The 15223-nt window shown below is 38.1% G+C and overlaps 2 protein-coding genes across 2 annotated transcripts; both read left to right on the top strand.

Annotated features, from left to right (window-relative positions):
• Window positions 1-5898: 5898 nt before the first annotated feature.
• LOC140819081 (uncharacterized) lies at window positions 5899-10677 on the top strand. Its single transcript, XM_073179091.1, has 8 exons — window positions 5899-6132; window positions 6195-6235; window positions 6390-7043; window positions 7092-7495; window positions 7994-8454; window positions 8959-9040; window positions 9794-10029; window positions 10429-10677. The coding sequence occupies exons 1-8, from the start codon at window positions 5899-5901 to the stop codon at window positions 10675-10677; spliced, it is 2361 nt and encodes a 786-aa protein (XP_073035192.1).
• Window positions 10678-10694: 17 nt separating this feature from the next.
• Window positions 10695-11063, top strand: LOC140819079 (uncharacterized). The gene has a single exon (XM_073179090.1). The coding sequence runs from the start codon at window positions 10695-10697 to the stop codon at window positions 11061-11063; it is 369 nt and encodes a 122-aa protein (XP_073035191.1).
• The last annotated feature ends 4160 nt before the right edge of the window (window positions 11064-15223 follow it).

The raw sequence follows: 15223 nt of genomic DNA, 5'->3' as shown, positions 1-15223 counted from the left end.
GAAATTATAATACTAAAACTAGTATATAATATAGTCTCTTCTAAACATGCCAAAATATAAAATAATCCCGCACATAATCCAGATCAATTACATACAAACAAACTCATATCTTCGGGACATGCCCCGGTATATAGACACATATACATATATACTGGGATAGACCACTAAACCTCAAATCAACCATGACTCCCTCCAGAAGTACCATCTCCGGTCTCCTGATAACCTGGCCTACCTGCCATTTCCCACATACAAAGACAATAACAGCCCCCTCTAGGGTGAGCAAAGCTCAGTCTGAAACAACCACAATATAATCCACAAGTATCTAAACAATGATATATGGTATGCAATACATGTTTGTCGTGGAGGTATCAGGTCAAATGCCCATCCACTGAGCATATATCAGAATCAATCGAATCTCTATCAAATCAGTGCTCGAGCTGGCACACCGGCCTCCATCAGAGATACTCGTATGATAATTTCAACAAAGCGCTATCAAATCCCAAATCTCAATCAATCATAAGGGCTATTAATGACTATGCTTTAAGGGTCATATAATGCCAAATATGGCATCGTGTTCACAAACCCCAAAATCAAATCCAAATCATATCAAGCTATCCAAAGATCATAGCTCAACGTGTATGTCATGTATGCCACATCAACTCAACAAATAAGGCATATAGACACATATTCTCAGTCAAACATATATCATATATTACATATATTATATGACATATAGCAAATTTTTGGAAAAGACTCTTATCCTTCGCCTACTGAATCTCTTAGTTTCACACAACACAATGTAATGAATATAGCAAAGTTCTGGAAAAGAATCTTTCCCAGATTACAGACTCTTCTCAACAAGATGTAGTAAAGTGTATAGCTTGTGAAGAGAAAACGAAACAACATCAAAATATGATCTCAGAAGATCAAATATCTACTATAAAGCGTGTGCTGTTTTCTCTGTAAGTTGAGCTTGAAGATAAGTAGTAGTTGATAATAGCTCAAACTAACGTTGAAATAATCGTTGCGTTGATAATAATAATGATCTTGTTTTCTATAAAGGATTGACCCTTATATATTGAAAGCTTTGAATCCAACGTCTATAATAAAAAATGGCTTCTGTGACTTCTGAGTAGAATCAACTTTATCACCTAAAAAGGGTCCTGCAGAAAGCTTCAGTAATCAGTCTTGTTTCATTCCAAAACTGATAATGAGCGTTAAATGTCTTTGTACAGCATTAATGGTGTAATTAATGATAGTACTAGGTAAAGTAACAGTAACATTTAAGAATATAACGATCAAGCAAAAGACGTTAAGTTATAATAAGTTATACTTCTGATTTTCTAAGTTCTGATTCTGTTTTTTATAAGGCGAGTTTTGCTTCTGCTTTTATAATGTCTTCTGATTTAGCTACTACGGCCTACTAATTTTGACTCTCATCACCACAATTAAATTAAGTCTAAAAAAATTTCATATGAACACTTTTGAAAAAGATAAATTCAGTAATAATTTTTTTGTAATTGTATTATTTGTAATTATGGATTACAATAATAATAGTTATATAAATAATAGTAATTATAATTTTGTTAAATATATATTTTTAATAATAATATTGATATAACAATAATATTATTAATAATAAGAAGACAACTAATAATAAACAGAAGTTTGTGATTTTTAAAATGTTTGTCAGTGTTATTATTTAAATATAATTATATTAATTTAATATACAAAATTGTATTTAATATGTAGATGAGTTAATATTAGTGTACTTAATGCATATGAAATATTAAAATATTTAACCACTTTGTTAAAAAAAAAATTATAAGTGTTTAATCAGAAATAGTGTATAATTACTCTATAAATTTGGTCAATTTAATATAACCTATAATATTCTAAATTATGTTTATGTTCATGCAAAATAATATAAAGAAAGATAACATATTTTTATGCAAGGATATGTTTCGAATTTAACATATACTTAGAAATTAATCTAATTAATTAACTTATTTTTTAAGGTCAAATTTGATTATGGGGTTCTATAGAAATGCTATTTTAAAAAATATCTCTATATATTGTAAATTGAAAATGTTTGGCCAATCATCTTGTTTTATTTGTTAATAAATTTATTAAGACTCTTAATTCCTAAAATAATTAATATCTGTATAAATTATAATTACTTATTGTAATAAAAGAATAATAACGCCTTATTGAAAAACAAACAATAAAGTTATAAATATAGTGTAAGTCATAATTTATATTTATAATTATAAATATAAGATTTTTTTAAGTAAAATATATCACAGTTTGAGGCATCAAATATCTTTATTGTTTGTTTTATATTGAATAAAATACCCATTTTCTAGAAGATCTGACTTAGTAAACACAGAATAATCACGGCTTGTGGAAAAACAAACAATAAAGTTATATTGTGACTTAGGGTGAAGCGTACCATTAATTTGAAATATCTTCACCACATCGCTTTCGCGATAAAAATATATTTATTTAGAACGTGATAATAATAATTTTACTTAGCCCACCAATTTTGATCTTGCAACCCAATCTGATGAATTGATACAAAGGTTATTTTAATGATGATCATGAAATCCATATTCGTTACTTCTCGGTGCACATTAGGTAAATCTGTAACGATCTGATATTTAAAATAATATTACTTTAATATTTGTGAAAACATAATTTTTTTTCTTATTATATAAGTTATTATAAGCGTAACTCTTAAAATAAAATATTGGTCACCACACATTTAAAAAATAAATTTAATAATAAAACTCCAACACTCACATACCACAATCATAAAAATCTCAAGTTAAAAACGACTAATTTAATTTGGAAAATTTTAAAGTAATATAATAAGTTTCAACATACTAGTCACCAATACTAAGACATAAAAATCAGAGTAAATAGTTTAAAAACGTGCATAAGTAAAATATCATGATCTACAAGGTCCTCAGGTTTGTACTGTCGTTGGTCCGATCTTGCTAACTAGTCACCGCTTCCCGTCTCCTCATCTACATTATCTGTATCGATCAAGTTCATATATCATACTGGATTTAACAAAGTAAATGTATTTATCTTTGCATATATTAATCTGCAGTTGGGTCCTGGTTTCATAAGTGCTTTCATGGCTATTGAATCCGAGACCAGTTATTTCTCCAGATTTCTTACGCAGCTCTCGCATCTTCTCTAACGAAAAATAAGAAATAGTCCATGAATTTACCAGAAAAAATAACTTTTTATTTTCAATCAACATTATCTGGTAATTAGCATGCATTCTTTCATTCTCAGTCTTTAAATTACTGACCTTGGCTTCAAGATCATTGCAACAGTCCTCTTAAAATATATATTTTAAGATAATTATTTGTAATAAACTCCTTAAAAATATTTTATGATTGTATGACATAATAACTTAGTTTTCACAATAGACATGAATACAATGAGGGCCTTAATCTACGTAGGTGACTATGTCATTATTGAAGATGAGAGGGTTGGATATAGCATCCCCGCAACTAGGCCCATGAAAATCCCAATGTCTATTACATTTTCCCAATTGGTGAATTATATGTATCGCATACTACGGATCGACCCATCAAAATTCTGCATTAAATTGACAAAAAAATATTCTTATAGTGCGTTGACTCGTTACATAAGATCATGTATATATTAGATGATGATAGTCTACAATTTATGCTTGATTTTTCCATACTAGATTGCTTGTACTTGTGTGTTGAATCATCGCCAGTGTCACAAAACAAAGGTGATTATGATTTTGAGACAGTAATGCTAGTAATAACGCAAGATTTTGGAACAATAGGTTAAAATCAAGCAGGACCTTCTACATATCACGTTGATGAACATTCAACTCAGATATATTTTGGGATCAACACTGGGCCTTGGGATCACCAGATCGCGTCTTCCATAGAAGAAGATTATTCATGGGGGACAAATAGAACACGACAATGTGATTTTACTTCAGGGGGTTGAGATCATCATCTCACGATTCCCTCAAAATTTGATGTTGTATGGGTCAAATAGAAGAAAACAATGAGATTAAAATTCACGGGTTGATGAAAAAATACCACAAATATTGGACCTTTTAATAGTTCTACTAGGGCTGCAAATATTTCCGCTATAATAATAGAACACTTGCCTGAGCAAGAGGATTTGTTTGGGGGCAATTCTCGTCATGTTATGAGTAGCGATTATGATTTGGATGCTCCATCGATTGATGGAGAAGATGATGAACATGTTGACAAATCAAATGAAAGCACGTCGTCGCATGTTCCGATCTCTGGATAAACACTGACACAGATGATAAGTGCATTTTATGCACTTATATTATTCCTATACTTCATATAGATTGTTAGTCTTTTTGAGCTGAATTACGCGCTTTTGTTGTTTTTTGGTGTGATTGCAGGAATCTAGGTTTGGCTACAATATGTGTGTGAAAACGAGCTAAAATGGCGCCTAGGAGCAGAAGTGGGAGAAAACACAAGCTCTGAAATGCAGTGAGACTCGCGCATATGATCGCGCATATGCGCGAGAAATGCCCAAGGCGAGGTGAATTACAGTGGGTCTCGCGCATATGCGCCGCTCATGGCGCGCATATGCACGAGAGACAAGAAGCAAGACCAGAGAGCAGCGCGCATATGCGCGAGTCTGTGTCGCGCATATGCGCGCGGCGCGTACATTCAGAATAAATAAGAGTTTCGCGTGGAAATTAGGGGTTCCGAAATATTTAGAAGCAGCCGTCATACCACTGGAGAAAGAGGAGGTTAAAAGTCAGAGCACGGAGCACGGGACGCAAAGAACGGAGAACGAAGACGTTGAATCCGGACACGGAGACGAACTTTCATCTCTCGCCAACACGTTCTTAATTCGGTTTCTTACTTTTACGTTTTTAATGATTACAAACAGGTTTTGTACTGATTTAAATTCGAGTATGAACTAATTTTATATTCTAAAGATTGATGTAGTCTTGGTTGAACCTATGTTAGTGACAATTTGAATTTTCATGAATTAATTCGTCGTGTTTATTTGTGATTTTTCGTGATTAACTCTTTTGGATTACTGGCCATAATTCGATTGATCAAATAATTAAGATCTAACACTCGAGAGAGGGGATTGAAATTAGGACAGGAGAAATCACATCGTTAGATATTTATAACGTGCAAAAGACGTATAACTTTGACGAATCCATAAGAGGACCTTGGTTGCATTTATTACGTGTTGCTTGATTTTGAATAGACATATTAAAATCGGTAATAGGTAATACAGTTCTATTTATCACTCGACAGAGGGAATAGAAAACAAATTGCAAGTTCTTGGTTAGTAAATACGATGCAATTTAATAACATGTTAGTTAAGTTTGATTTAGCATAGGGGAAGCCAGACGAAATCATATCTCTAGATTTATTTCCTCAGTGAATTTTCTACTGCGTGCTAGAATTACAGGAATTGTTATTTTATTTGAATTGATTATAAACCAACCATTTGATTTGTCTAAATAAATTCGAGCTATGTCAATTATGGTAATTAATATACAATTTTAATTAATTACTCTTCGTGGGATCGATATCTGTACTCAAACCAGTACTAAAACTTGACACCGTATACTTGCGGTAGTGAAAACACCCAACAAGGTTTTGGCGCCGTTGCCGGGGAGTAAACTATTTAATTGCATATTGATATCATTACTAATTAGTCTTTACTTTAATTTAGATTTTATTTTATTTTACTTATTTATTCTGTTGATTGATAATCTTCTCTGTTTTGCAGTGCATGCAAAAATATCAAAATCCCGACTTGCTGATTTTTTATCCAGAAATCGAAAGAACTGCCAGGAGATTAAGGAAAGCAAGGAGAGACGAAATTAAAGCAATGGCTGAAAACAGATATAATCAGAATGAGCTCCCTAGAGAGGTGCCAATCCGGGAACATTTCCGCCCAGTCATCAACGCTCTATACTCTGGAATAGCTCGCGGAACCATTGCTGCTAACAACTTCGAGCTAAAGCCCGCACTCATTAATATGGTTCAACAGAACCAATTTGGAGGAGCAGCCACCGCAGATCCCCATCTTCACCTCAGAACTTTTCTGGAGATCACGGACACGGTAAAAATTAATGGTGTTTCTAACTAAATTATTCGATTGCGCCTGTTCCCGTTTTCTCTCAGGGATCACGCAAGGAGTTGGGTCCAATCTCCACCGCTGGGAAGTATTATTACTTGGGCAGATTTGGTTACGAAGTTTCTGTCAAAGTACTTTCCTCTTGCTAAATCTGCTCAGCTGAAAATAGATATCACCAACTTCACGCAGAGAGAATTTGAAGTATTATATGAGGCGTGAGAGCGATACAAAGAATTACGCAGGAAGTGTCCGAATCATGGATATGCAGATTGGGTACAAATCGAGTTATTTTACAATGATTTGGATGGGCCGACTAGAGGGAATGTGGATTCAGCCATCGGAGGTACAATTGTTTCTAAAACACCTGATGAGGCCTATGAATTGCTTGAACAGATGACCATTAACAATTATCAGTGGCCGAGTAAGAGATCTGGATCAAGGAAACCTGCTGGAGTGTATGCCGTAGACCCGATCACATCACTTACTGCACAGGTTTCGGCATTGACCGCACAGATTGCAGCGATGAACAAGCCAGGCCAATCTATGTCTGATGTAGCATTGGTGACTCCTGAGGAAGAGCCAGTTGTGGAGGAAGCTCAGTACATCAACAATCGCGGCTTTGGAGGTTATCGAGGTAATCCTCCCCCTAATATTTATCATCCAGGTTTGAGGAATCACGAGAATTTCTCTTATGCAAACAACAAGAACGTATTGAATCCTCCACCGTGGTTCAATACACAGAAAGGGAAAGGGAAGCCATCTTTTGAAGATCTAGTTGGTACATTTGTGACTGAGTCTGGGAAAAGGATGGCGAGAACTGAGTCTCGTCTTGATAACATGGAGAGACATATGGGCAATATGGGTGCCACGATGAAGCCCTTGGAAACACAGATTGGGCAACTAGCCAATGCTTTAAAAGATCATAATCGAGGATAGTTTCCCAGCAATACCGAGGTGAACCCTAGGGAGCAATGCAAAGCTGTCACATTGAGAAGTGGTAAGGAAATCGGCATCTCAGGGCCAGCTGAAGAGAGTGTAGAGATTCTTGTTGAGGAAGATGATGGAAAGAGTGCAAGTGTTAGAGAAGAGAAAGTAGAGGAACCTGAGAAAGTACTTAAACAGCAGCCTTTACCGAAGGTAAATCTTCCATATCCACAGAGGTTCAAGAAGAAAAGGCTAGATGATCAGTTTGCGAAGTTCCTGAAAATTTTCAAGAAAATACACATTAACATCTCATTTGCCAATGCATTGGAGCAAATGCCCAATTATGCTAAGTTCATCAAGGATGTGATGTCCAAGAAGAGGAAACTTCAAGAATTTGAGACCGTAAAGCTGACCGAAGAGTGCAGTGCCATACTCCAGAGGAAACTACCACAGAAACTCAAAGATCCAGGGAGTTTTACTATTCCTTGTGTTATTGGTGGTTCTAGAGTAAATAGAGCTTTATGTGATTTGGGTGCTAGTATAAATTTAATGCCTTTTTCTATTTACAGTACTTTGGAGCTTGGCGAGGTGAAACCTAGCACTATTACTTTGCAGTTGGCGGACAGATCACTTACCTATCCACGAGTAGAGGATGTGCTGGTAAAGGTAGACAAATTCATATTTCCTGCTGATTTTGTCATATTAGATATGGAAGAAGACCAGGAGACTCCGCTTATCTTTGGAAGGCCATTCCTAGCTACCGGGAAAGCATTGAATGATGTGCACAAGGGCGAGCTCACATTGAGAGTAGGTGGAGATGAAGTCGTGTTCAACATCTACAACACCATCAAAGAACCAAATGAGGTAAGTACTTGTAAGAGTATTGATATAATTGATTCATGTGTATCTCATGTTGGTGTAGGTAAGTTGACAAAAGACTCTTTGGAGAGATGCCTGTTGGAGTCAGTTTCCACAGTTGATGAAGAGGACTGGGATATGCGAGAGGAGTTATTTGCTCTCAATACGCTACCTAAAGAAAAGGATAATGCCCAACTTGAAGAGTTACTTGAGGATGCAAGTAAAGAGGTACCAAAAGCATCCCCTGTATTGAAGGATTTACCGAGTCATTTGTGTTATGCATTCCTAGACGAGAGTTCGTCATATCCGGTAATTATATCTTCTGCTCTTACTATTGATGAAAAGGATAGGTTGTTGAGGGTGTTGCGAGAATTTAAGTCTGCGTTGGGATGGACAATTGCTGATATAAAGGGGATTAGCCCCACTGTTTCCATGCATAAAATATTGATGCAGGAGTCCTACTCCCTCTATGTTGATCATCAGAGGAGGCTTAATCCAGCCATGAAAGAAGTTGTGAGATCTGAGGTATTAAAATTGTTAAATGCTGGTGTTATTTATGCTATATCTGATAGTTCATGGGTTTCACCAGTACAAGTAGTGCCTAAGAAAGGGGGAATAACTGTAGTAAGAAATTAGAATAACGAATTGATTTCAACTCGTCCAGTGACTGGTTGGCGAGTGTGTATAGACTACAGGAAATTGATTGATGCTACTAGGAAAGATCACTTCCCCCTTCCCTTTATTGACCAGATGCTTGATGGAGTAGGTGGTTATCATTATTATTGCTTTCTAGATGGTTATTCAGGTTACAATCGGATTGTCATAGCACCGGAGGATCAAGAGAAGACTACCTTCACTTGCCCCTACGGTACATTTGCTTTCAGGAGATTGCCATTTGATCTTTGCAATGCACCTGCTACTTTTCAGAGGTGTATGATGGCCATATTTTCTGACATGGTCGAGGAAATAATGGAAGTTTTTATGGATGATATCTCTGTGTTTGGTTCATCATTTGACCATTGTTTGCAGAATCTAAGGCTTGTTTTGCAGAGATGTCAGGCAAAGAATTTAGTGTTGAATTGGGAGAAATGCCACTTCATGGTCTCAGAAGGTATTGTGCTTGGGCATAAAATTTCGGCTAGAGGGATAGAAGTAGACAGAGCCAAAGTTGTGGCAATCGAAAATCTCCCACCACCGAAAAATGTGAAAGGAATCAGAAGCTTCTTGGGACATGCCGGGTTCTATCGTCGTTATATTAAAGATTTATCTAAAATTACTAGACCTTTATGCAATTTGTTAGAAAAGGATTCAACATTTATTTTTGACGATGATTGTTTGCAGGCGTTTAACAGGATCAAGGAAGCACTGATCTCTGCACCCATCATGATAGTGCCTGATTGGAAGGAGCCCTTTGAGCTCATGTGCGATGCTAGCGACTATGCTGTGGGAGCAGCATTGGGACAAAGGCGAGATAAGATGTTTAAAGCCATCTACTATGCAAGTCGTACACTCGATGCAGCCCAATAGAATTACATAACTACTGAGAAAGAGATGCTAGCAGTGGTGTTTTCATTCGACAAATTCAGAACATATCTCACTGGCACAAAGGTAACGATTTTCACTGACCATGCAGCTTTTCGTTACTTGTTTGCCAAAAATGATGCAAAGCCCAGGTTGATACGATGGATACTCCTACTTCAAGAATTTTACTTTGAAGTCAAAGACAAGAATGGTTGTGAGAACCAGGTGACAGATCACTTGTCACGCCTAGAGTAGCAAGAAAGAACTGAAGGTGAAGTGATTAATGAGTCGTTCCCAGACAAACAACTCTTCAAGGTAAATGTTATGCATCCTTGGTTTGCAGATATAGCAAATTTTCTTGTTGCAAGAGAATTACCACTAGATTTAACCTATCACCAAAAGAAGAAATTTCTTCATGATGCCAAGTTCTATCTGTGGGATGATCCTTTCTTGTTCAAGAGATGCGCCGATCAGATAATTAGACGATGTGTAGCAGAGGAAGAAGAGGGTACGATTCTAGAGCAGTGTCATACCTCACCCTACGGTGGACACTTTGGAGCATCTAGAACAGCAGCTAAGGTATTATAGTCAGGTTTTTATTGGCCTAATTTATTTAAAGACAGTTATACTTTAGTTAAGTCATATGACAAATGCCAAAGAGTTGGCAATATTTCTAGATGACATGAATTACCACTAACAAATATTTTGGAGGTGGAGCTCTTTGATGTCTGGGGTATTGACTTTATGGGTCCATTCCAATCCTCTTTTGGTCAATCTTACATTTTACTTGCTGTTGATTATGTATCCAAATGGGTGGAAGCAATTGCCACCAATACTAATGATGCTCGAGTTGTTGTTAAGTTTGTCCACAGGAATATCTTCACAAGATTTGGAACGCCTAGAGCCATTATCAGTGATGAAGGTACGCATTTCTGTAGCAAAATTTTTAACTCACTATTGGCCAAATATGATATGAAGCACAGGGTGACACTGGCATACCACCCGCAAGCTAATGGGCAAGAAGAGATATCCAACCGGGAGATCAAACAAATATTAGAAAAGACAGTGAAGACAAACCGGAAGGATTGGGAGATCAAGCTAGATGATGCTTTATGGGCGTACAGGACTGCATACAAGACACCTATTGGGATGTCACCTTATAGGTTGGTCTTTGGAAAGCTTGTCATCTACCTTTGGAACTGGAGCACAAAGCATTTTGGGCTGTGAAAAAGCTCAATTTTGATATGGGAGCATCGGGAGAGCAACGACTGTTGCAGTTGAATGAGATGGAAGAATTCAGGAATGGTGCATACGAGAATGCCAATATATACAAGGAAAAGACCAAGAGATGGCACGACAAGCAGATTCTTAGACGAGACTTTGAACCAGGACAACAGGTGTTATTATTCAATTCTCGACTAAGGTTGTTTCCTGGTAAGTTAAAATCACGATGGTCTGGACCATTCACAGTGGAAACAGTGTACCCACATGGTGCAATTGAGTTAAAGTGCAACAATGGTCAGACATTTAAAGTCAATGGTCAGAGGGTCAAACATTACTTTGGAAATGAAGCGCGACACATGGACAACATCCCACTAGGAGAACCAAAGTAGACTGAAGAAAGTCAGGCTGATGACGTTAAACCAAGCGTTGTGTGGGAGGCAACCCACATTTATTTATTTATTTATTTTTGTATTCATTTTATTTATTTTATTTTATTTCGATTCCTTAGTTTATTAATTTTAATTTTCTCGATTCAAGTATTAATTTGCATTTTGTTATTTTTTGCAGGTATTTAAAAAAAAAATCGAAAAAAACTGATGGAAAGAGCGCCCCGCGCACATGCGCGACGTATTTGTGCGCACATGCGCAACTCAATGCGCGCACATGCGAGAAGAAGACAGAGACATCGGCGCATATGCGCCAAACCGGGCGCGCATATGCGCGAGTAGGCCAAGAAATTACACCAACATGGCATAGACATTCGCGCATATGCGCCACATTAGAACGCGCATATGCGCGAAGCACTGCAAGCGAGACAGTAGCCTTGGCACATATGCGCCACAAAGGACGCGCATATGCGCCACATTCCAGCAGGCATGCCAGTATCATGCGCGCATATGCGCCGCTTCAAGGCGCGCATATGCGCGCGACTCAGCTTTAAAAAAAAAACACACCAGATCTTGAATCATTCTGAACTCTCCTTCAAATCTTAAAACCCTCACCGCCGCCGCCTCCTTGTAACGCCGCGCCGCTGCCGCCCTTCCTCCGACAGCCGATCACCGCCTACACCACAGCTGTGTACTCCAACCATACTCCGATTTCTGGTAACTTTCTTGTGAAATCAAGGGTTTTATTCAGAATTTGTCTCAAATCTTGAGAATAGTTGAAATTGGTGTCAATTGATATGGGAAATTTGTGAGATTGTGCAGTGGGTGTCCTAAACTAAAGTTTTATGTGACTGGGTTGTACGTTGCATTTCTTATTGGATTAATTGGTGTGGTAAAATCATATTGTTCAAGTTTGGGGTCCGATTAGCTTCGATTTTGGCTCTTCAATTGTTAAATTTAATTGGTGTTGATTGTGATATTGGATTATTGAGTTGATATGGCGCCGAAAAAGAGGTCAAAAAAGGGTGCCTCGTCATCTTCAAGCTTCGATTCTCACAGGTTTTGGAACGAGGAAGCCCAGCAGATATATGATAGTACTATGACACGGCCGATAATACCGGAACGGGGGTTCAATTTGTCCATTGCCCGTGGTGTGATCATAAATGAACTGGAACGAAGGCAATGGGTGGAATTCGCTCAACACCCGTCAAACGCCGTTATCTCCATTGTGCGAGAGGTTTATGCCAACCTCCGGATTTGGCACGACGAGTCCAAAGTATTAGTCCGAGGGAAATTGACGTTGTTCGATTCTCGAACGATCAACGCGCTATATCAGATGCCCAGTTTCGATCAGGACGAATACAGTGAGTTCCTCGAAGCAGGAGTTAATTACACAGAGGTCATCCGGACCATTTGTGAGGCCAGCGCTATCTGGAAAATGAGCGCGAGCGGGCCTAATCTTTAAAGAAATCCGACATTAGCCCTAACGCCAGCGCTTGGACATCGTTTGTACTAGCCCGAATTCTCCCATCTTCTCACTACTACGATGTCACTAAAGACAAAGCCGCATTGGTTTATGCTATCCTAAAGGGAAAATCAGTTGACGTGGGGAAACTCATTTATGGCTCGATTATGAGAGCTGGCGCGGGGTTAGCCACGGTTGCTCTTCCTTGTCCTCACACGGTTACTGAGCTATGCTGCCAGGCCGGTGTCACATGGGCCCCTGATGAGCCGGTCCTCAAGCCGAAGGCTCCCATTGTCGCTTTCTTTGGAGCAGCATCTTATGTTCCCCACGAGTATCCAGCTGAAGAGGAGCTCCCGCATCCACAGCTTCCATGACCACCACCGGCAGCAGCGAGAGAGCGCAGGGGAGACTGATTGAGGCGACTAGAGAATGAGATGTATGATCAGAGGCAGTTACTAGTTGAGCAGCGCCAGGTGCTGGATTCGCTTCAGTACCGCACCGATCATTTTATGGGATTCATGATGGATTTCACTTCCGTGCTTGCTCAGCGGTTCCCGCCTATAGGTCCAGAGGATCCATGTTTCCCCAGCCGCCTGCATGGCACCAGTATCAGGACCACCGCAGTATCCAGGACCACCACCACAGTATCCAGGACCTCCTCCACAGGCCCCACCCCAGCACATGGATGAGGATGATGATGATGATGACGGCGAGCACTGACGCTCGTCGTGTGAGGTATGCTTTTCCCTTTTCTTTCTTGTTTATACATTGAGGACAATGCATATTTTAAGTTTGGGGGGGGGGGGGGTGATTTGATTATTTGATCTGAGTTGATTTGTTACTTTAGCGTTTGATTTGGATGAAAAAAATGTTTAATTTAGTCTTTATGTTTTTCTTTTCTTAGTCGTTAAACTTTTTTTTGAGAATTGTGGAATTAAGGTACCAAACAATGATGAGAGTTGACCTTACCCGAGATTCATGTTGTTCCATGATTACGAATCTGAATGCATGCTATCCTTACTTAACCGTTTACACATTAATTCACGATTACTATGATTGTTGATACACCCGATGTCGAGAGAGTGTTCACGTTGTTTGTGATTTGAAATGAATGAATGGAATCCAAAACCTGCATGTTGATTACTTGTTGTTGAGTTATATGTTCACTAATACAAAAATGATTCAGGCAGTCTTTGATTTATGTTGGACCTATTTTTCCTTGAATAATTTGTCAATTGTTAGCCCTTTGAGCCTAAATGAGAATGAGATGTTGAATTCTTTCTGTTTGAATACCCGAAAACATGATCTGTCTGTGTTTGTTGATTGGTAAATTGAAATTAGTCTAGAACTTAGTTTGGCACTCTTTGAGGCGAGATACGAGTATTGTGTGACTTAGGGATGATTTAGGCTATTTTTGGAACGTTTGAGCCTTTCAAGCTTATCCATAAAATCATATACACCCTAGTGTCCCATGTTTGAGCTTAATGAAAATTGAATGGAGTGTGCCAAGGAACACAAAAGCCCCCATTCGTATCAATTCTAAACTCCTACATCAACTACCAACTTTTGAGCATATACACTAGTACCTACCGAAAACTGAGAGAAAACGAACATGTGTATCACTACAAAAGTTCTTCTCCCTTGTGTGCATATAAGAATATCATGAAAATGTGAAAAAAAAGAAAAAGAAAAAGTTAAATAAAGAGGGAAAGAGGAGGACAAAATGGTGAAAATGTTGTGGCAAGGCAAGTGGAACTGAAACAAAAGGAAGGAGACACATGTGAAAAATAAACTGGTTTGTTTTCTCTCACTTTTGATTCTCTATCTTCATTTATAGTCATTAGCCGTAGCCTAACGTTATAAGCTTAAAAGACCTATTAACCGAGTCACACGTACCCAGTATACTAGTGGAGAAGAGTTGCCAAAGTTAAGCCGATGGACACTTGAAAAATGCCGTCGATAGATACAGAATTTGATTGTGTATATGTGCGCATCTCATGATATTGGATTTTATTTGGTTAACTGTTGTCTTCATAATACCACTTTGGTTAGCCAAATTTTACCCTATAAGTCCTGTTGATTTGTGAAGGTAAATGTGTGCTTCAATGATTTTGCTAATTACATGTGTGTCGAGGAGTCCAGAATTTTATGAGATGAACAGCTATGAACTTATCTTGGCATTTGGAGTGGGTAAACGAGAATAGCAGAACACACAGGCACGTGAACTTTGAGTAATTTGGCATGTGTTCGATTCAATATCATGGAAACTGTAATCTCTGAGGCTAGAGGTTATCCTTTTATTCCACAATTCTTGTTCGTTTAGTCACTTTCTTTAGGATGAGTTTAGTTTAGTCTAGTTAATGTTTCATTCATTTTTTATTTTGCTCGGGACTAGCAAAAGTTTAAGTTTGGGGGATTTGATAAGTGCATTTTATGCACTTATATTATTTCTATACTTCATATAGATTGTTAGTCTTTTTGAGCGGAATTACGCGCTTTTGTTGTTTTTTTGTGTGACTGCAGGAATCTAGGTGCGGCTACAATATGTGTGTGAAAACGAGCTAAAATGGCGCCTAGGAGCAGAAGTGGGAGAAAACACAAGCTCTGAAATGCAGTGAGACTCGCGCATATGCACGAGTAAGATCGCGCATATGCGCGAGAAATGCCCAAGGCGAGGTGAATTACAGTGGGTCTCGCG

Source organism: Primulina eburnea, chromosome 18, assembly GCF_022965805.1.
Source record: "Primulina eburnea isolate SZY01 chromosome 18, ASM2296580v1, whole genome shotgun sequence".
In the NCBI taxonomy this organism is placed as follows: domain Eukaryota; kingdom Viridiplantae; phylum Streptophyta; class Magnoliopsida; order Lamiales; family Gesneriaceae; genus Primulina; species Primulina eburnea.
This window is presented reverse-complemented; position numbering and strand designations above follow the sequence as displayed.

What these genes read in the sequence shown, in the direction of transcription:
- LOC140819081 (XM_073179091.1), top strand. Translation starts at nt 5,899, where the DNA reads ATGGCTGAAAACAGATATAATCAGAATGAGCTCCCTAGAGAGGTGCCA. An exon ending in CCACTTCATGGTCTCAGAAG is followed by an intron (nt 9,041 to 9,793) that starts GTATTGTGCTTG and finishes CTTGGTTTGCAG; the next exon opens with ATATAGCAAATTTTCTTGTT. An exon ending in CATCTAGAACAGCAGCTAAG is followed by an intron (nt 10,030 to 10,428) that starts GTATTATAGTCA and finishes TATGATATGAAG; the next exon opens with CACAGGGTGACACTGGCATA.
- LOC140819079 (XM_073179090.1), top strand. Translation starts at nt 10,695, where the DNA reads ATGGGAGCATCGGGAGAGCAACGACTGTTGCAGTTGAATGAGATGGAA.